Below are 20,709 nucleotides of genomic sequence, written 5' to 3'. Positions count from 1 at the left end.
GTGATTTCTATCAGCCAAAATGCAGTTTGGTCATAAAAGAGCTATATGTTAGATCTCCCTGGAGGGCACCTCAGCTAAAGCGGGAAAATGGGCTGTTGCCTCAGCAACCAGAGCCCAAACCTGTTGCCAGACTTGCCCTGCCCTACCACATAGTCGGACGACATCCACAGTGAGAGGTTATATCACCCAAGTGGAGTGTCTTACCTGCTGGCTTTACATACTTCACTCTTTTACCCAGCTCCTGCTAACAAGACGGTACAACTTTAACAGCTAAAATGCTGATAGTGTTCAAGTTCAGTAAGATGGAGTGGAGAAAATGGATTATTTTGTTTCTTCTGTGCAGACTTCTGATTGTAAATGGTAAGAAAACCGTTTTAAAAGTGGCTGTGGTTTCTGTGGTGCATTAAATCATTTTATTGTAGATCAACCTCAAGCTTGAGTAAAGAAGCCCGTTTTAATCAAACTAATTAGTGCTGTTTATTTAATCGACTCTTAGTCACTGCTTTACTGTTTTTAACGCTGAATATTTCTGCAAACCTGTACTTTCATCCCTTCTCTATAGGGGAACAGCGTGGACCTCCTCCTGAAAAGTGCTGGAAGGTTGAGAAAATGCTGAATCGGAGAGAAAAGGGATGTGCCAACCTTTTTCGCCGGTAAGCAGAACGCACTTTCTTTAGGGTGTTAAATATGGGGCCAGAAAACCAGAGGGGGATGCATGATAATTACTGTCATTTGATCTTTTTTTTAATTTCTTTTTTTTAGATAAAACCAACATGAAGTGAACATAAAAGACTTTTATTTGCTTTTTAGTGGGGGCATCTGTGCAGATAGAGAAAAAATCTCAGGTGAAGGGTGGAATGTTTACATTGTGTCATTAACAGCAGGAACTGCACCTCAAGGTTAGGTCCCAATCAACAGATCCCATCAGGGGAGGACGTGAGGGCGCTAAGAGTCTGTTTGGCTCCATGATTAACAGTAAAGGGCCAGTTTGACTCTCAGAACATGGAGGTTGTAACTGATGAAACAGAGCAACACCTGGTCATAACGCTGAATGATTTTCAGGTGGAAAATACTGCTAAAAAAAACTTTTTTCATGCATTTCATGCTGGAACCGTCTCCTTTCTTTACAGCAAAGCTGGGGTAAAGCGCAGAGCCTGCGACGTTGGCATCAAGATGGCCCAGGAGCAAAGGGGCTGTGAGAGGTCCCTCTTTACAGAATCCAGCTGGGATCCCCGAATCTCACAGGTGTCTCTCTTTCACACTGCCAAGATCTGCAGTAGCAACTCTTAAAAGAAGCACACTTGTTTCCAAACCCCTTATAATTTATTCCCAACCTATGTTCAGGTATGTTGTGAATGCTACGGTCTGATGGCAGCAAACATGAGTTTGAGCTGCGAGGTTCACGGTCTGCCGCTGCAGTGACACATCAAAGACCTGCTGCTTGAAAAAGGAGGAAAGTCAACCAACTGGTAAGGCACCTTGACCTTGCACACAGAAGAAAGAGTGCTGCTGTCTCCTGAGGGGGCTGGATAAACACCAGCGCTGTCATAATTGTTCTATACAGCTGGCAGTGAGACATTCAGAGGGCAGAAATATATTTGCTGAAGAATAGAAGTTTTATTTTCAGCAGAACATTGTCTTGTGTGAAGAATACTTAATTTCAGCAAAAAAATAAAGAAATTCTTTGCGTCTGTTGACACTTAATCATAAAACTTTCCCCTCAGTTTCATTCATTTCTCCTCTGCACACTCATGAGCATGCTTAAGTAAACAGTTTTTTTACAGCGTCGTAAGGAATGTAACCCCAAGTATTTGCCTTGTTCCTCAGGTGGGTCAGTGAAAGAGCTCGAGGGATTTATGGGTGTGTGATAATAACCAAGAGTAGCATCTGCACACATAACCCAGTGTGAGGATACACAAAAGGAGAGAACAAAAGCGGCCGCTTATAGAAGTTAAACAGTTTAACAAACTGAATCAGCAGTTAAAAGAAGATCATTAAAAACTCGGATTTAAAACCAGATTGAAATTTTTAATAAAGACCAAACTTTTTAAATGGTAAATTAACTTTTGTCACAGAGATCCAAAAACAGTAAATTTGGGATACTTATGCAGAAAGTAAATAGCTGTTTGACTCCTGTTCAGTGCTTTGATGCCTGTGTGTAAAGAACCTCTTTTCTTTATTCACAGGGAGGATGTGTCACCAAGTTAAGCAGCACAGTGCATCTTCCTCAGAAGAATATCACCAATGAAGCCCGACTGAACCTGATGAGGGCAGCACTGTGTTCTACAGCTCTGACTGTGGCCTTATAGCTTCTGCCTATTTAGTCATGTTTTCCGTTATAGACTCCAATGCTGTATAGAAATATAGAAGTGCCTGCAACTACTGAGACCAAACAAATAACTATTTATGTTTATTTAAAGAAATGAAGTGACTGATATCAGTAAATGTCCATTCTAAGGTTTTCTGAGCACTTTGTATCCTTTAACAGCTGCACTGTAGTCCCTTTATGTGAACTGTCCCCTTGCTGAAAGATAATAAAATCTCCTGTGATTCAGAAATTCAGTATTCTTATTCATTTTCCCTCATGTAGTGGATGAAGAGTGGCGTCATTAGCATTCCTGTGTGTGCATGTTGAGTCAAAGACACTGATGTGGGAATTCCACGCCAGTAGGACACAGACATTAACTTTATTTAATCTGTGCCATGATTTATCTGGAGGACAGTGATTTGATAAAAGAACAACAATTATAGCTACTTACAGATTTGATGAGTGCTGCAAAGGTGGGCTGTCAGTTGGGGTCACAGTGTTCCTTTTACACTTTGACTTCTTTTCTCCTCATTGTCTGAGATATTAGTTCATATGAGTAAAAAAGAAAAAAGGAAAAATGTGATCATTTCACCCCGTTTCTTACAGACAAAGTAATTCAAGAAAACCCCTGAATCAGGTTCATATACACAGAACTGTTCAAGTAATCTCACACCAGCTGTTATCTGCACCGGGCAATAATAACTCAATTTGTTGCTCCTCTGCTAAAAGATTTATCTACCTTCAGTCGACCAGCATAAAGAACCGTTCAGGGGCCTTGTTACTGATCCTTAGAACTTACTCAACATTTAATTAGCTATATTCAATGTGTTTTCATTCCAACTTGTTATTAATGGAGGTAATCACACACAGACAAAGACAAACTATTAAGTTTTCAGGACTGCAGATGTAGCGTGGTACAAAGTGAAGTCGCCCCCCACTACACATTTAATTTGAAAAAGTATTTTATTTTTGTTCTGCAAAGAGCAAAAAATATGTATTTTTTTTATCACCGTTACGCCACACACATCTTCACACTCAGGTGTGTGTTCTCGTTCTCACAACGTATTCCCGCGAGACTTCCCTTGTCCCTGAACATAGTGTAGCGAACGCGCCCTCTGCTGGTGAGAGTTAGACACTGCATCACCAGCTCATTGAAGCGTCTCTGTCCCACCAGGTGGGACTGTACACCCCCACCGCCATCCACTCAGTTCTCAGGAAGTACGAGTCAGTGCTGACTGATGCTTTTAGACAGCCCTCGAAGAAATGACATCATGCATCTCATCTGAAACTTCAGCCAATGGTCTTCATGGAGCATTTATATACTGTGTGATATAGCTTTTTGAATCGTTTGGAGTGTGGCATACTTATTTTGATTGGGTAACTGATGCATGTTCAGTGTTTTAGGCTTACATATTGTATTTTAAGGTAAATTCAGGGGCATTTCTGAAATATTTTGGAGCTCCCTCTGCCACTGGTCAGAATGAGGAGCCTTGCATTCACAGGCCTCTGGAGAAATGGTCCAGGAGTCTTAGGAAGAAGAGCTTCCTACCTCATGTATGAAAATATAATTACTTGAATAAAGAGGTAGTTTGTGCAGGATAATGCGTTCTGTCCTCTGTGTGCATGCTGGTGGGGTTGGCAGGATTATAATCAGGAGAGATAATCAGGAGTGATACTTTTAATGAGGTTTTCTTCATTCTGGTGCACTTTAAGAAATTAGGTCTTTAGATTAGATCGAACTTTATTTGTCATTGTGCTGAGTGTAGGTACAGAGCCAATGAAATGCAAGCATCTAACTAAAAGTGAAGTATACAGAATTATTTAGATAAAGTGCAGTGGAAATAAATATCTATTGTAAAAATGTGTACATTGTCAAGAGAGTGAGTGGAGAATGCAGATTACATGTGCTAAGAGCTGCATGTAGACAGTATTATAGTATGAATAATATGTCCATAGGGCCTCAGTAGGACACATAAGCAGTGCAGATTGTGTAAGGATGCAATAAAGTGACAGTATGATGGTCTAAATAAGTTAAAGTGACAGAATTCAGCCTCAGGAAAAAAGCTCTTCCTGAGTCTGCTGTGCAGTGGCTTGGATGTGAAACTTCCTCAAAGTTTGCCCTGCCCAGGCAGTCTTTGTGGTAAATGCGTACATAGCTGCTTATAACTCTACAACAGTGTATAAAAAAAGAATGAGTTATACTTTATAGATAGTGTAAAGACAAATAAGAAGCAACAGAAGCTCCAAAAGGCTCAATAATAATTAGATTGTCGACTGGAACTTTATAATTTCCATGGAGAACACTTTGACGCCACTGCTTTCATCAGTTCTTGAAACTCTGGTCTCTCTACTGTTCTATATCATATCTTCAGCTACAAAGAAGTTCAAATTTTCTTCATCCACATCCAAGAATGCTTTTATTTCTTTATTCATTGCTTTAAACAGCATTAACAAACGAGCACTGCCTGATGCCACATTATAAGACTTATAAGACTCTTTGAACTCCACAGATATATTTCCCTATACATTATATATATGTTGGATTAAATTATATGATTATGCAGCGTTTTGAAAGTATCTACACTCCACTTTTACTGCAGTGGCTAATTCTGACCACGTAAAAGATGCTTTTAGAGTTACGTAATGAAGACATTGAAAGCAATAATGTTTTGTTGTCAGAGGAATAACGGGACATTTGAATAAGTCTGTGGCTGTAGCTGTAAAATACCTTTAGATTTATTATTTTTATTGGATTTTACTCTCACTTATCTGCAAGTTTAGGGTGCAATCTGCAGAACATATTTCCACTATTAATATAAATAAGCTTCCAGTAGTTTTTTGTATGATTAAAAGGCCTGACAGGCCTTTGCAGGCGGTGAAATGCACGTGACAGAGAGCTTGTAACATTCAGAACTCGCGAGACCTGCTTAAAAATAGCATGACATCCTGCTGCTTCTGCCATTCTCAGTCTGAATGAAGGCAAGAGTGAGTGGCGATAAATGGGATTTGATTTGAGCAGTAAAACCTGCAGTGTGACTGTAGCCTATGAGTCTGTTTCTATCACTGTGACGTGTGCGTTCAACACACCTGGATGGGTTAAAATCGGAGGATAAATTTTGCGTATCTGATCTTATCTGCTGAGGGAGATACAGCCGAAGTACACCCCCCTGGTTCAAAGGCCACCACAGACTGGGATGTGCTGCTTAACCCACACTGTGAGGACATAGAGGGGAAGACACACTGTCTAACGGATTATCTCAACTTCTGTGTAAAAACGTGGTCTCTCCATTAAGATGTTACCCTGACAACAAGCCATGGGTAACACGTGAAGTCAAAGCTGTCCTCAACAGGAAGAAGGCCGCCTTCCGGAGCAGGGACAGGGAGAAAAAGCAGAGGACAAACCAAGACTGACCTTTCTACGGAGCCACATTGCCATCTAGTGGTCATTGCAATGTACTACAGGATAGTTAAACCTAAAATGGCCTAATCAGACATCTATGTGAAGTAACTCAACTGTTAACGGATGTTGCCTGTTGTTTCTTTTTGTTTCCATTGTTAAACACAGGAAGATAGCATTGTTTAGTTTAATTCACACGTTTGTAACCTCACAGGCATCAATCTGGATTTGGTATTCAAAAGGTATTCAAGATTCACTCCAGTGACCCATGTTATTTCAGTTGAGGCCTCATCTCGTTTAGTTCCGACTCTGGGCACCAGCGGGAGACTCCTCCCTAAGGTCCTCAGAGTCTGAGTGGCCTGCTGCCTTACAGTAGTCTAACCTGCTGGAGGCAGGTTCAGTCTTCCACAGAGGGGGCCCCGGTGGGGACCGACGTTTACTGCCGTCAGATCCTTTTCGCTCTGCGTTAGTTACAATAGGAAGAAGAGGCAGTGAACAGTCTCTTATGCAAGTTATAAGCACATATTCAGAGGAAGAACAACAAACTTTTTGCTCAGATATGCACGTGTTAACATAAATGATGCCTCCATTTTGTGTTTAAAGCTTTTAATCCATAAATTCTTGCTGTTTTGATCTCTTTTATTGTATAAATTTTTTTCATTGTATCAATAGGCGACACAATATGGCTGTGGAGAAATGTAGATTCTGTACAAATGGGAAGTGCCACATGGACTGAAGTTGCTGAATCTCCTGTGTAGCCAGTTTAAGGCCCTTTATCTCCTGAAAAAAATCCTAATTTTATCCCTCAGAAGCCTTGTTTTTGTCTAAGGAGCAATCATTCAAGTTTCACTGTCTTGTTATCAGTCCGAGATAATTCACTTTCTCATCAGCCAACCTTTAAAAAAAGATCAAGATCATGAAATCACTCAAACGCAACCATTTTATGTTGTTTACCACCGTCACTTTATTGCTAAATGAAGTTAACATTATTAACTATTCTGCGCGTAAACATACCTGTATTTACAATATTTGTAATAAACAGGATTAGATTTAGAGTAATTAAACTATCCACCACCAGTAATTAAACCCCCCCCTCTGCTTTCCTGCGTAATTTCTTTAAATGATTTCTTTTTCTCGGGGACAGGCTGGACTTTGGCCCCGGCGGCAGTCACCACACTGTGGCGCATTAAATAAATCCCATCATCGGCCGCGTTTTTAATCATTCTATAGGTCTGACGGTGGAGCTCAGCTGCTTCCACCCCGCCCCCCTCAAACCTGTGTCGCCTCCGCCGCCTCTTTGGGATGTCCTCCTTCCTGGTGGAGTAATCTTCTCGGCTGATACTCACACCGTCGGCGGCTGTTACGCAGCTCCTGAATAAGTGTCAAACTTATAGTCAAACCGTGTTAAAGAGGCTGAAAGCGTTCACGCGGACTCTGATGGAGAGGATAATATTCGTGCTTGCTCTGTGCGGACTTCTGGATGGACAGGGTAAGGACACCGTTTAAGGACTGGCTGTGGTTTCTGTTGCGTTTTGAATGATTTCCATCGTACTGTAGACCAGCCCCAGGACGCTAGATTTTAATTAAACTAATTAATGCTTTCTTTTTAATAAAGTCTTAGTTTAGTCACTGCATTACTGTTGTTGTTGTGCCTTTTATAAAACCTGTACCGTCTTCTCTTCACCACAGAGAGACAGTTTACTTCTTTACAAGAGTGCTGTGAGTTTGGGAGGGAGATGGCACAGAAAGACCAGGACTGTGCTGCACGCCCCCCCTTCACCTCCCTCACGTGCAGGTAAGCAACACCTGGTTACTGCAGGGTTTGAAAAATATGGGGCCAAAAAACAGAGAGGGGTCAGGACAAAGAGCCAGAGGGGGGTGCATGATAATTACCGTGTCATTAGACATTTTTGTGTGAGAAAAAAACCAACACCAAGCGAAGAAAAGGCACTTTTATTGGCTTTTTAGTGGGGGCATCTGTGCAGATAGAGAAAACTAATCAGGTTTAAAGGTGGAGTTTTTGTAAAATGTTTGCATCGCGTCTTTAAAAGCAGGAAATAACCCCGGGGGCTACGAGCTCCTGATCATCTCCTCAGCCTTCAACCTCCCATCAGGGGAGGATCGCTACATGATAATTGCATAGTAAGTGCAGGCGCTAAGAGGCCCCCTGGGACCATGTTTAACACTCAAGGGCCCCGTTTGACTGTCAGAACATGGAGGTTGTAACTGCTGAACACCTGGTCATAACGCCGAGGTCACAGAGGAAACATTTCCAGGGAAAAATACTGCTTTTTTTTAGATAATCAGGAGTGGCATTTCATGCTGGAACTGTCCCTTTATTTTCAGCATAGCTCAGGAGCAGTGCTGTCGATCAGAAGCTGGACAAAGAGCCTGTGACGATGGCATCAAGATGGCCCGGGGGCAACGGGCCTGTGAGAGGCCCCTCTTTTCAGAATCCAGCAGTAATACCCGGACCTCACAGGTGTCTCTCCTTCACTCTGCCAACATCGGCAGTAGTATAGTACAGCAACTCTTAAAAGAAGCACACTTTCCTGTTTCCAAACCCCTAATAATTTGTTCCCAACCTATGTTCAGGTTTGTTGTGACTGCTGCCTGCTCGGTCTGATGGCAGCAAACATGAGTTTGAGCTGCGAGGTTCACGGTCTGCCGCTGGGAAAGCAGTGCAGTGACACAGCGAAGACCTGCTGCCAGCAACCGGAGGAAGTCCAGCCAACTGCAGCAGGTAAGCGACCTGAACGCTTCTGTGCACAGAGGAAAGAGCGTCGCTGCTTCCTGAAGGCGCTGGATAAACGGTCTTGGTGCGACAGCTGTTGAGCCGAATGCTGCCAGACAGTCAGATCAGAGGTCACACAGTAGGCTAAGCTGCGTGCGCTGTGCCAACTCACGGCCACCTGGCAGCTTTTAGCAGAGACACAAACCATCCATTTGGGATACTTGTGAAGAAAAGCAAATAGGTGTTCGACTTGTCCAGTGATTTGAAAAGGTTTGTGTGTAAAAAGCCTATTTTTCTCTTTTCTGTCATAGTGGGGACAGAGAAGCCTGAAGTGGTGACTGCACACCCTCCGCTGGGAGATAACACCTGCAGAGGTTTGACACCTTCCTTTCCCTCGTTTTCATGGTAGTAAAACCTGTGAAAGGCTGAAACACCAGTTCCTCTGTGGCTTCATGAGGAGCGGACCAAGAACAGATGATGTAGAGAGCGAGGTGCAGCAGGCAGATCATCTGAAACTCAGATCTCAGGAGAATTAAAAACTCACTCAGAAAGACAAAGAGCTAAACGGGTCAGGAACTGAAAATCACCTGTCAGGCAACTTAAAGGCCACATCTGTGCAGTAAATCTCCCACAGGGCATGTAAGAAGCAGCAGAGCGGCTGTTAAAGGTTTTCTTGCACAGTGTTGGACATACCAGAGTCAGTAAGTAGTTCAGCTCTGCACATAAATGGCCTAAGCTAAGCTGTAACTGAGCTTACTGGTAACAGCCTGTCTTTGGCACATAGAACCAGAGTTTTTCCCCAATAGCAGCTAAAATGTGGACTCCATTGTTGGTCTATGCATCTAAGATTAACTCAGTTCTCTGTTCAGAGAGCAAAAAGCAGAATATCACAGGCTTTATCAAAGAAACTAAAGGCTCCGCGGAAGCAGAGTCAGCAAACTTATGACCAAAAAGTTACAAGGAACAATGGAAGGACTGGTGATAAAGAAAGGTCTGGCAGTGAGCAAAGGAAAACCAGGAGATTATATACTGAGGGACTAATTAAGAAGTGAACAACAGGTGAGAGCAATCAGCAGCGGAAACCAGGTGTGACAAGGCAGCGGTAAAACGAACAGAAGTGAGCAAAAGACCTGAATCGATCCAAATAAAACAGGAAACAACAGGAAGAGTCAAAGTAAAGCCAAATCACAGAAACCCACAGGTCATGACAGACATGTGGCTTCCTTCTGGTCGGTTTCAGGTTATATTTCTGGATTCAGGGGTAAACTGTGCTGAGTTAAACATTTTCCAAGCTATCAAAGAATCATCAGAGTACAGATTACTTTTAGAAATAAAGTGTGTGTATATTTCATGCTGTGATTCCTACCTTTACCTGCTATTTTCAGACTCAAACTGCACCCAGCTGTGCGTGGGTAATGACACGTGTGCCTGTCATGAGGGCTTCCAGCTGAAAACAGATGGAGTGACTTGTGAGGGTAAGTCGTCTCCGAGGCACGAACTCCAGCCAAAGATTTAAAGCTGGGTTTTGTAGCAGCGGGAACTTCACGGCTCCGCTGACAGCGCTGCACAGTGTCTGAATATGGAGCTGGAGTTGATTAGATTTGGTGCACGCTTTAAGGTCCCCACCATGGTTAATTCTAACCACTTAGTCTGAAAGATCTGTTCTGTACACACTGGCAGTGAAGATGTGGAAATGATGGAGAAAAATTCATCATTTCTGGGGCACAAATGCATTCCTGAGCTCAATTGAAGCTGAAAGTGCAAATGGAAACAGATCTGTGGATCAGAACTTGCTCCACCTTACATGTTGTTGCCTCAGTATTAATAACTACAATGAACATAAACCTCAGAAGGCCCAGACCAATACTTTAACTGTAATGCCTGATTTATGTATCTTTTACTGCTTATATGTATGCACTTGTAGTTTTTCTTGTTTTTGACCTCACATCTGTCTCCTCAGACGTTAATGAGTGTCTGAATGGCAGTCACAACTGCACCCCAGGGCATGTTTGCCTCAATACCGAGGGCTCATTTCGCTGTCAGTCCAGCTGTGGCACTGGATTTATATTAGTGGACATCAACGTTTGCAGAGGTAACCTGGTCCAAACCAAAATGTAGTCAAAAGTGGTCTTTTTAAAGTTCATGCTTGGATTAATTATTTTCCTCTTTGCCTTTTCCAGATATTGATGAGTGCGCTTTGGGGACCCACAACTGTGGAGTTGACTTTGTTTGCATCAACACAGCGGGCTCATTCAGCTGCCACCCAAGGAAGGCATGTGGAGGCGGTTACATTCAGGACACCGCTGGCAGCTGTATCGGTAAATGTAGCGTCATGCTAAAGTAAGAGAATTCCACAGATAAACGATGATTTCCCGAACTGAAGGTGTTTCTTTCTAATTAGATTTGAATGAATGTGAGGCCCGTCCCAGTCCATGCCAGCCTGGATGGACTTGTGTCAACACAGTTGGCTCCTACAACTGTTACAGTGACTCAATCAACTGTGCACAAGGCTATAATCCAACTGTGGACGGCTCACACTGTGAAGGTAAACTCTGTCGCAATCAGTCACTGCGGTTAAATGCGGGATTAAAGGCTAAATTACAATAAGACTGAGTTATTCAGCTCATGTTACAAGCTTAATCTGACAAGAAATCGAATCGGATCGAGTTACTTGTGATTGGATTAAGACCCCGAGATAACTCGATCCAAACGTGCACTGAACGTGCACGTAGATGACAGTGGATCGGATAGAGCGTTCTGCACATGCTCCAGATTTTTCGGCACCCGGAAGTTGAAGGAGACGATATTACTGTTGTTGTCGGCGCCGTCAGAAAGAAAGAAACAACGCGATGGAGAATGCGCCGTTGTGCATCGTCTGTGCCATAACCAGCTCATCACAGATGGAGAGGGACGCAGCTTCATCTCGCTCTGCGTTCGCCATCTTTCTGAATGCCTGAGTTTGTTGTTGTTGGCGGTGAAGACGTCAACAGGAAGTGGCTCTATTAGCGATAGCTGAAATGGGGACAGCGCCACCTATCGTACCGGGGTATGACATGCTTTGTGCCAGTGATTCGATACATTCACCGCCATATATCCAAGGATAATTACCCTTATAGCTACAATCAAATTAATCTCATCAAGTAAACCCACTGAATATCTTTTCCTAAAATATCATGATGATCTTCCTGGGTTTTGTCTGCTGCCATTAGAGTCAATAAGTGGATTCATGAGGGAGAGCTTTTGTGTGCAAATGCCCTCCTGCTGTGGTGATGAGTTTACATACACTTTAAAATAGTCATTGGATGTGTTTCTTATATGGTAATCTGGGTTTTCTGACAACCGCTCAGATGCGTGCTTAATTATGCACATACACCCGCTCGTAGATGATTAATTCAGGGGTGCTAAAAGTTCTAAAATGATCTTAGCTTGCCAAGGATTGAAGTGTTCCCCATGATTGACAACAGCTGGTACTATCCTCTTTGTGTCAACAAAAGTTTCTTATCTGTCAATTTCATAAAACCCACAACAAATAAAAACCAATTTCTAGAAGCTTATCTATTAAATATGGATGTTGTGAAGCCATTTTCCCCCCTGGAAATGGATCAGTTCAAAGAGATAATTAAATGAATGACTCAGGCCCAACTCTGCCACAGAAATAATAACCATAGTGTACATTTCTGACAGGCGCTGTCTGTCTTCAGCACTCTTAGCATGTCCAATGAAGTTAGCCCGCCTGCTAAACATTAGCATGTTAGCATTATCATGGTTGGCATGTTGAACAAATTAATAAAGTATGTTAATATCACTACATTTGTACAGCCTCTTACAGCTGCTTTTATGATTGTAAAGTCTACCACTGAAATGCTTTAAAATACAGATAATCGTAGTGTTGAGCTGTATCACATTCAACAGTAATACAGAATACAATGATACAGTGATACAGAATATATCTAATCATCCCGTATGTAGAAACAAAAGATTTGTTTCTAAATACGGGATGATTACATTTTTCAAGGAATGGCTGGCAACCCTAAACAGTGTACAGCAGTACTCCATAATCCCAGCTCCCTACTCAGTAAATGTTAGCTGAAGTCAGTATAAATCGTATATTCGACTTGTATTGCAGGGGACACCTTGCAATGTCACCAATGTATAGCTACAGCTCTTTTTCAGTCCATTATACTATCCATCTCAGATACTTGTTTCTGCTTCTATTATCATTTTGGCACAGAAAGTTAACATTAACAGTTCCCAAACTAAGCTAGCCAAACCAACATTAGCTTAGCTTGCTAATAGGCTAGTTTTAATTCCAGTAACAGAGAGTTGTTTAGGTTAGGGTTAGGGTTAGGGTAGGGTTAATCTCTTAAATCACATCGTTACCATAAACATTATTTACTGCGATCGTACTTATGTAAAATATTATGCAAACTATCTTTTTTTTTGTTTGCTGATGTGCAATCTTGCTATTATTTGATATAAATGTAGAACCGTTGTACATAGTTTTAACTGAGTGTTTCTGCTACCTTTGAATCTTACTTAAAATGACTTTGTAGTCCACTTCACAGTGAACTATTACTATCATAAAGCACTATATGAGTCGATGTCTATTTCCTCAGATGTTAATGAGTGTCTGACTGGCATTCACGACTGTGTCCACGGGCAAGTTTGCCTCAATACCGCTGGTTCCTTTTACTGCCAATCCAGCTGTGGCACTGGATTCATCCTCTCAGACAACATTTGTGAAGGTAACAAAGTGAAAGTTTGCTGATAAAATTTTGATGAAGAAAAATCCAATTACGCCATTTGAAAAACCATCTTTTCGCCATATTCTAGACATTGATGAGTGCGCTTTGGGGACCCATCACTGTGAAGCAGAGTTTGTTTGCGTCAACACAGCGGGCTCATTTCACTGCCATCCAAAGGCGGGATGTGGCGATGGTTATGTTCAGGCTGCTACCGGCAGCTGTGTCGGTCAGTTTGGCGTCACACTAAAGTAAAAACACAACAGAGGTAAAAGATGAGGGCTCTTGCTGAAGGTCTCTCTGTCGTTTCCCTTCCTCTGTCATCTCAGATGTGAACGAATGTCTTCTGGGTAATACATGTGGTAGACATGTCTGTGTGAACCTGGAGGGATCGTACCGCTGCGAGTGCCAAAATGGATTTGTGTTAAACAGCATCACCAAACAGTGTGAAGGTTTGTTCTTTTCTGTTCTGATTGCATGTGCTCATGAGCTCATGTTTTATAATATAAATAAACTACTTTTGTGGAATTGTTCATTTTCACGGTCATCTCAGTTTGAGTCAAATTAGCTTTTTTAGATTGCTTAAAGGAGAGCTCTGGTATTTTTAAACCTGGACCTTATTTCTGGCATGAAATACGTTCATCTACTCACCGAGAACAGTTTGGTGAAAGTCGGCTTCCTTCGGAAGATATTTAGATTATTGGAGATCCATATAACGGAGTGAACGGGGCTTAGAGCCTCTAAATAAGGCATTATCTGTCTTTATTTCACCAATACTTTAAGAAGAATGAATGAATGAACGTGTGCTATAGCTCTGTTAGCTCATAGCTGCTGTTATGTGGCTACTTGCAGCTATAGGAGAGCTAACGGAGGGATTTCTACACAGGCACTCTACTGGGACCACTTCATCCACACGCCCCCCTGCAGCACAGTTTATTTACTCCGTGCTCTGTGACAGTCGGCTAACTTCACACGGAGTTTGCTACTGATGGTTTTGTGCAACATGGCAGGATATTTATCAGATTTTGACAATGTGAACAACGACTTTGAGTAAGATGGACGTTCTTATCAGAGTCAATGAGCTGTGCTGCAGCCATGCCGTCGATGTTGACACCAAACTGTTCTCAATGAGGAGATGAACGTATTTCATGCCAGAAATAAGGTCTAGGTTTAAAAATACCGGAGTTCCCCTTTAATCATAATCTGCTCTGTCCTCATTAGATATTGATGAGTGCAGACATCATGCCAGGCGACCCTGTGCCCACAGATGTGAGAACACAGAGGGATCTTTCCGCTGCAGTTGCATAACCGGCTTCAAACTGGCCCATGATGGAAGAAACTGTGAAGGTAAACTCCTTCAACTTAAAATGTTAAATTATGACAAGAAGTGTCGTGGTACCTCATTACCCTTGTTGTGTGCTTAACCTCCAGGTTAAATTAGGGATTTTTTGCCGTGGTTACAGGATGAGTCTGGTGGTTTTAGATTAAGTCTGATGGTGACAATTAGGTGGTATTAAATTGTGGTACGCAGATTTCATCCCCCGCCACCGTGACTAATCTTTATTGTTCAGTCTGGAAGATATATATCCACGAGTTTTCGTGTATAGTGTGTGTTAACTTCACTTAAAAATGAAATTCTCTTTGTTTTCCAGTGACAGTTTTTTTTTTCTCAGTTTATATGACAAAAACATCAGTGTCTTAGCAGCATTATTGTGTGCACAGACTGTTTGTGCGCTCCCGTGGCTGCATCACCGTCCGCTGCAGATGTTTTATTACTAACACAGACAGATTATGTCTCTTCAGATGTTAACGAGTGTCTGATTGGCGGTCACACCTGCACTCCTGGGCAAGTTTGCATCAATAACGAAGGCTCCTTTGAATGTCAAAGAGAAATCAGCTGTGGCACTGGGTATAAACTCACAGACGACAACAGTTGTCAAGGTAACAAATCGGGGGTATTGAACTATGCCAATAGCAGTATAGCTCTCCGTTATTGCCATTAAAGTACAACAAAATGTTTTCTAATCTTTTTCTATTAGCTTCTGGTCAAAGTCTTTGTGCAACTGACTTCTTCTGCAGTTATTCATGCTCACTTTTCCTTTCTTACATCTTCCAGATATCGATGAGTGCGCTTCAGGGACCCATGAATGTGGCGCAGACTTTGTTTGCATCAACACGGCGGGTTCGTACCGCTGCGTCACAGAGGAGGGTTGTGGAGACGGATTCATTGAAAACGCTGCCAGCAGCTGCATCGGCAAGTTAGGCGTCGCACACGCAAGTAAAAAATGAAATAAGTTGTTTTTTTCTGATGGTGTTTCTTTCTAATTAGATGTTAATGAGTGTGTGGCACATCCCAGTCCATGCCAGCCTGGGCAGACCTGCATCAACACAATAGGCTCCTACAAATGTCGCAGTAACAAAATCACCTGTGCACGAGGCTATCATCTGACTGTGAACGGCACACACTGTGAAGGTAAACGCCTTCTTCGGAAAACATCTATGTTATTGTGATTTCCCTGTTTTCATCTGTTTCTTTTCCACTTTTCTGTTGCCTGACAGATGTGAACGAGTGTCTTCTTGGCAAGGTGTGCGTCGGCCACGGCTGCGTCAACTCGGAGGGATCGTACCGCTGCGAGTGCCAACCCGGTTACACGTTCAACTTCGTCACCAAGCTGTGTGAAGGTACTGAAAAAATCTAAAAATAAAGTCAGAGAAGAAGAAAACTCGGGGATAGCATCAATAACAGGGTCTATGGACGTGTGTCTTTTTATGATGATTCATATGTGTTCTTTAGATGTTAATGAGTGCAGGCAGTATCCCGGACGGCTCTGTGCTCACAAGTGTGAGAACACAAAGGGGTCTTACTTCTGCAGCTGTGCAACAGGCTTCAAACTGGCTCCTGACGGTAGAAACTGTGAAGGTAAGCCCGCTTTAAAATGGCAAATTGTTTTAATCCTGAATAACGGTGGGAAGTATAAAGCTACTCTGCCTTTACGTGCACGCTGCCAGATGTCAATGAGTGCGAGCTCAGTCCTTGTAGCCAGGAGTGTGCCAACGTCTATGGCTCCTACCAGTGCTACTGTCACCGTGGTTACCAGCTGAGTGACATCGATGGGATAACGTGTGAAGGTACCAGTCAGTCGTCCAATGAGAAACCATCCCTTTGTAACTTAAATAAACCATTTTACATACAGGGTCCCTAAGTTATCTCTTATGTGTGATACTAATCCAAAGATTTTCCTCTGCCACTGACAGACATTGATGAGTGTGCGCTCCCCAACGTCTGTTCCTACCGTTGCCTCAACACTCCGGGAGGTTTCAACTGTACCTGTCCACCCAGCGGCTTCACGCTCGCCCGTGATGGACGAACATGTCAAGGTTAGAAGACAAACATCAACACATCTAAATACATTTACTAAACATCTATATCAGGAGGTAATAAGTAAGTCAAAGCAAATTAGATCATTCTGTTGAATGTCTGTACTTAAGTAAAAAATCTTTGATATGTGTACTTTACTTGATGCTTAAAGGACAACTCCGGTATTTTTTTATTTTTTTCGTCCATCTTACTCAAAGTCGTCGTTCACATTGTCAAAATCTGATAAATATCCTGCCATGTTGCACAAAACTATCAGCAGCAAACTCTGTGTGAAGTTAGCCGACTGTCACAGAGCACGGAGTGAATAAACTGTGCTGCAGGGGGGCGTGTGGATGAAGTGGTCCCAGTAGAGTGCCTGTGTAGAAATCCCTCCGTTAGCTCTCCTATAGCTGCAAGTAGCCACATAACAGCAGCTATGAGCTAACAGAGCTATAGCACACGTTCATTCATTCATTCTTCTTAAAGTATTGGTGAAATAAAGACAGATAATGCCTTATTTAGAGGCTGCATCGTCTAAGCCCCGTTCACTCCGTTATATGGATCTCCAGTTGTCTAAATATCTTCCGAAGGACGCCGACTTTCACCAAACTGTTCTCGGTGAGTAGATGAACGTATTTCATGCCAGAAATAAGGTTTAGGTTTAAAGATACCGGAGTTCCCCCTTAAGGAATAAATGACAGTGAAGCAGTGAATATGAGCCAGATGACTCCAGCAAGTTATTCCTCAAGCACTATTTTCAACAAATTATTCTACAGATCATCAAAATTTGAGGAATGATCTTTTTCCCCATATATGTTACTAAGGTAGATCAAAGACAACATTACTATGCTAACATGCTAAGCTTAGTCAGAAAACTAGAAAACAACCCTCATACATAAAAACTTAAGACTGAGGTGATCCTGGACTGGATCTCCAGGTGGTTTTTAGCCTGCAGCTTGTGTGCATGAGCACATTATATATTGTGTTTCTTCTTCTTTATCCATGTTTTCGTGACTGGAGATAATATATGATTTATCTTCCCCCTAAAAACCTTAAACAGGATTGTGGGAAGGCCGATAACAGAGAAGCAGTCTGAAACATTTGGTCTTGTGCCAGAACTCTAAATTGAGATGTATTACTTGTGTTGAACGTGGGCTCTTTGTCCCCCCCCCGTGTCCTCAGACATTGATGAATGTGCAGCAGGAACTCACACATGTTCTGCCACTGAGAGCTGCGTCAACGTCCAGGGAGGATTCCGCTGTCTGTTCTTCGAGTGTCCTCCAAACTTCAGGCGAGCATTAAGGGGGTAAGAGCTGCTCGAGTTTGTTTGGTTTTGGCCTGATGCTGTTGCTATCTTGCAGTAGTTTAGTCCCATCCCATTTCGTTTTTACCCTTTTACCTGTTGCAAACTTGTAAGTTCGGCTGAGGAGCATCAGCTTCCCCACCAATACCCCGTCACCCGCTGATATTCTGCGGTCGGGACCCCCGTCGATGAGGATTATTGGTTATAGGAGAACACACATTACTCAAGTTGCTGTGTCACGCATGAGCTGACCATTTGGCCCTCGAGAACATTCCCATATAAGTCAGTCTATGTGTAAGTGAAAGGAATATGAGACCTGTTTTGTGCATACCACTTTCATTCCTTTCTTTCTGCGGCTTAGATGAGAAATCCAGCATCTGTCTTCAGGCTTCATTCTGTATTCTGCACACTTTGAGGAAGCATAATGTGCCACTAGATGGGGCTTGTTAGTTGCTGAAGGTCACGTGCTTATTAAGTATTAATGGCATCTCATGCTGCTTCATGTTTGTGTGACAGCTTCCCTTCATGCGTACCTTTTCATGTGTTTGAAATTTAAAAAAAATGACAGATAGAAATGGCTTCTTGCTCTAATTTCCGAGCACACACAGCCAAATACTCTCCTCCCTTCCCTGCTGTGGTCATTTCTAATGCTAAAACCAATTTTTTCCAAGCTGTCTCACCGACGGATCAAACAGGCCTCGCCTTGGCGGAAGAAAAATAATCATGGCACTTATTTATGGCACCTGGGGCCCTGCCAAAATGGGGAGCTCAATCAGTGGTGGAGTAGCATTTAAGGTCACATGATTAATGGGGCTTTTCGTGTTGGTATTGGGTGGTTATCAGTTAATTTGCTGCAAATTATACCGAAGGGCCAGAAGCTGTGTGGGTCAGCTGGATAAATGCAACCAGACCATCTTTCCACTGTTACGCTCTCCTCCTGGTGGTTTGGTGGTTTCAAAGCACAAAAGTAGGAAATATATGTCAATGTAATTGCATCAGGTTTTTTAACTATGTTACTGCCTCATTTCTGAAATACAGAGGTAGTTCTTTTACAAATGTCAGAACAGTGAAACACTATTTATTTAGCTACTTCTGTCAATTCCCTCCTTCCCAGTGCGTATATGCAACTGGATAACAACAGGTAACGTTCATCCTTCTTCACACACCCTCTTCTGGTTTCCTACCACCCTGTTTTTCCTTGGTGGCTTTGCAGCCGTGTGGAACACCACACAATCATTGCTGAGGCTTGGCCTGATGCTCGCCAAACAACTTGGGCTCACCTGCCTGCTGCTAATTATATGCTTCAGCTCCCTCTACAGTTTTTGAGGTTATGTTCGAATGCATCAATGTCTCCTCGTTGGGGAACCTTCATAAACACGCTTCCTGGGTTTGGAATCAGGGTTTGGCCTCTTTTCAAGGCTTGGTTAACCATAGAGGTCTATGGGACTATTCAGGTGTTGCCAGGTTCTACTTGGTCTGGTCAGCTAAATCAACACTTCTCCATCAGATCGCATGTATCTGTTTGCGTCTACTCCTCTCCTGGCTTGAAACACACCCACCGATTCCTTCTCTTCTGATTTTCCCTCCATCTTTTCCCTCTGCGATCACTTGCCTGTGGCTATTAGATCCAGCGCTGATGCTTCGGTCATTGTGCGTTGCGTGAAAGCCTGCCAGCAGCAGGACACCGACTGTCTTCACAACCCCGTCCACATCATCACCTCCACCGTCCTCTCTCTGCCAACACTGCAGAGCTTCAGCGAACCTCAGGGTAAGGCAAAGTCTTCACGCCATCTTTCTGATGGCGTTTTATATTCATCGTATGAGACTAATGAAAACATTAAACCGGCTCCTCCAACAGAGATCGTTTTTCTGCGGACGGCTGCAGCAGCTAAACCAGTTCCTCTTCCTGATGAGCCAGATGTTTACTTTGAAATAGTGGCTACTGATGAGCAGTCCTCTTTCGATGTGGTGAAGCGCTCTCATCACGGCATGATTGTCGGTAAGAGGATGTTTCAGTCCAAAACTGAAGTCAGTCTTTTATCAAATACTAATAACTGGCATTACTTTAACGTGCCGAACGCCAACTGTGCGCCAAAGCTGAGATTCAGTCTCCTGATCTGTGTCATTCCTCAGGTGTAATCCGGCAGCTGAAACCTATCATCGGCCCCAGGGAGCTCGTGTTGGAGGTGACCATGGACTATGTCCAGTCAGGGTTAATTTCTCAGAAAAACATTGTCATCATCCAGGTCTTCATCTCTGAATTCTGGTTCTGAAAATGCTCGTTTTCACACGTAAAGGGACAACTCTTACTTAGATATAGTTTTAAGATACCTGGACGCGCCACATTTGTTGTGCTCAATGTTCAAAGATGCCTCAAAGCTTTTTTTTTGGTGCGAGATTCAAGTGTTTCACACACTCTGAATTCAGTTCCAGATGCATCTGGACACCTGTCCAGGTTTAAGAGTTCACAAGAAGTCTTTGTCATTTGCACGCTTCACTTGTATACTGATAAAAAAAGGAACACAAGATAGTTTTCAGCCTCTGTGAGGCTGTACTTACGCACAGCAGTGCTTTTAGCTTGATGCTAATATCTGCATGGCTAATGATGTTAGGCCCAATACTTACGGGCCCGTGCCAACAGCCTCCCTCTCCACATCATGTCACATCATGTCATCCGAATAAAGCAACACACGATCACTTCTTTTAGGCTGAAAAGTCATTTGGTACTACTCTAAATACTCCTCTACCCTCTGAGCTGTATTCCTTTTGAGATTTTTCTTTCTAAATGTCACCACTCTCACAGTTTTCACTGCCGGGGGCTAAGATTTGATCCTAACACCCCTAAAACACAAAGAATAAGTTGTTGT

The 20,709-nt window shown here is 42.8% G+C and overlaps 1 protein-coding gene across 1 annotated transcript; it reads left to right on the top strand.

Moving 5' to 3' along the window:
* The first annotated feature begins 7,441 nt into the window (after positions 1-7,441).
* Positions 7,442-20,115, top strand: LOC140282789 (fibulin-1-like). Its single transcript, XM_072377350.1, has 16 exons — positions 7,442-7,500; positions 8,052-8,187; positions 8,301-8,469; positions 8,751-8,813; positions 9,825-9,914; positions 10,400-10,531; positions 10,620-10,757; positions 15,511-15,654; positions 15,741-15,863; positions 15,976-16,101; positions 16,191-16,310; positions 16,437-16,559; positions 17,722-17,845; positions 19,468-19,610; positions 19,701-19,841; positions 19,976-20,115. Exons 1-16 carry the CDS (start codon positions 7,442-7,444, stop codon positions 20,113-20,115), a joined length of 1,971 nt encoding a protein of 656 aa, XP_072233451.1.
* Positions 20,116-20,709: the final 594 nt, after the last annotated feature.

Source organism: Leuresthes tenuis, unplaced genomic scaffold (genome assembly GCF_036924035.1).
Source record: "Leuresthes tenuis unplaced genomic scaffold, fLeuTen1.0.hap1 SCAF_23, whole genome shotgun sequence".
NCBI lineage: Eukaryota > Metazoa > Chordata > Actinopteri > Atheriniformes > Atherinopsidae > Leuresthes > Leuresthes tenuis.
The sequence above is the reverse complement of the archived record's forward strand: the minus strand, read 5'-3'. Positions and strand labels throughout refer to the sequence as shown.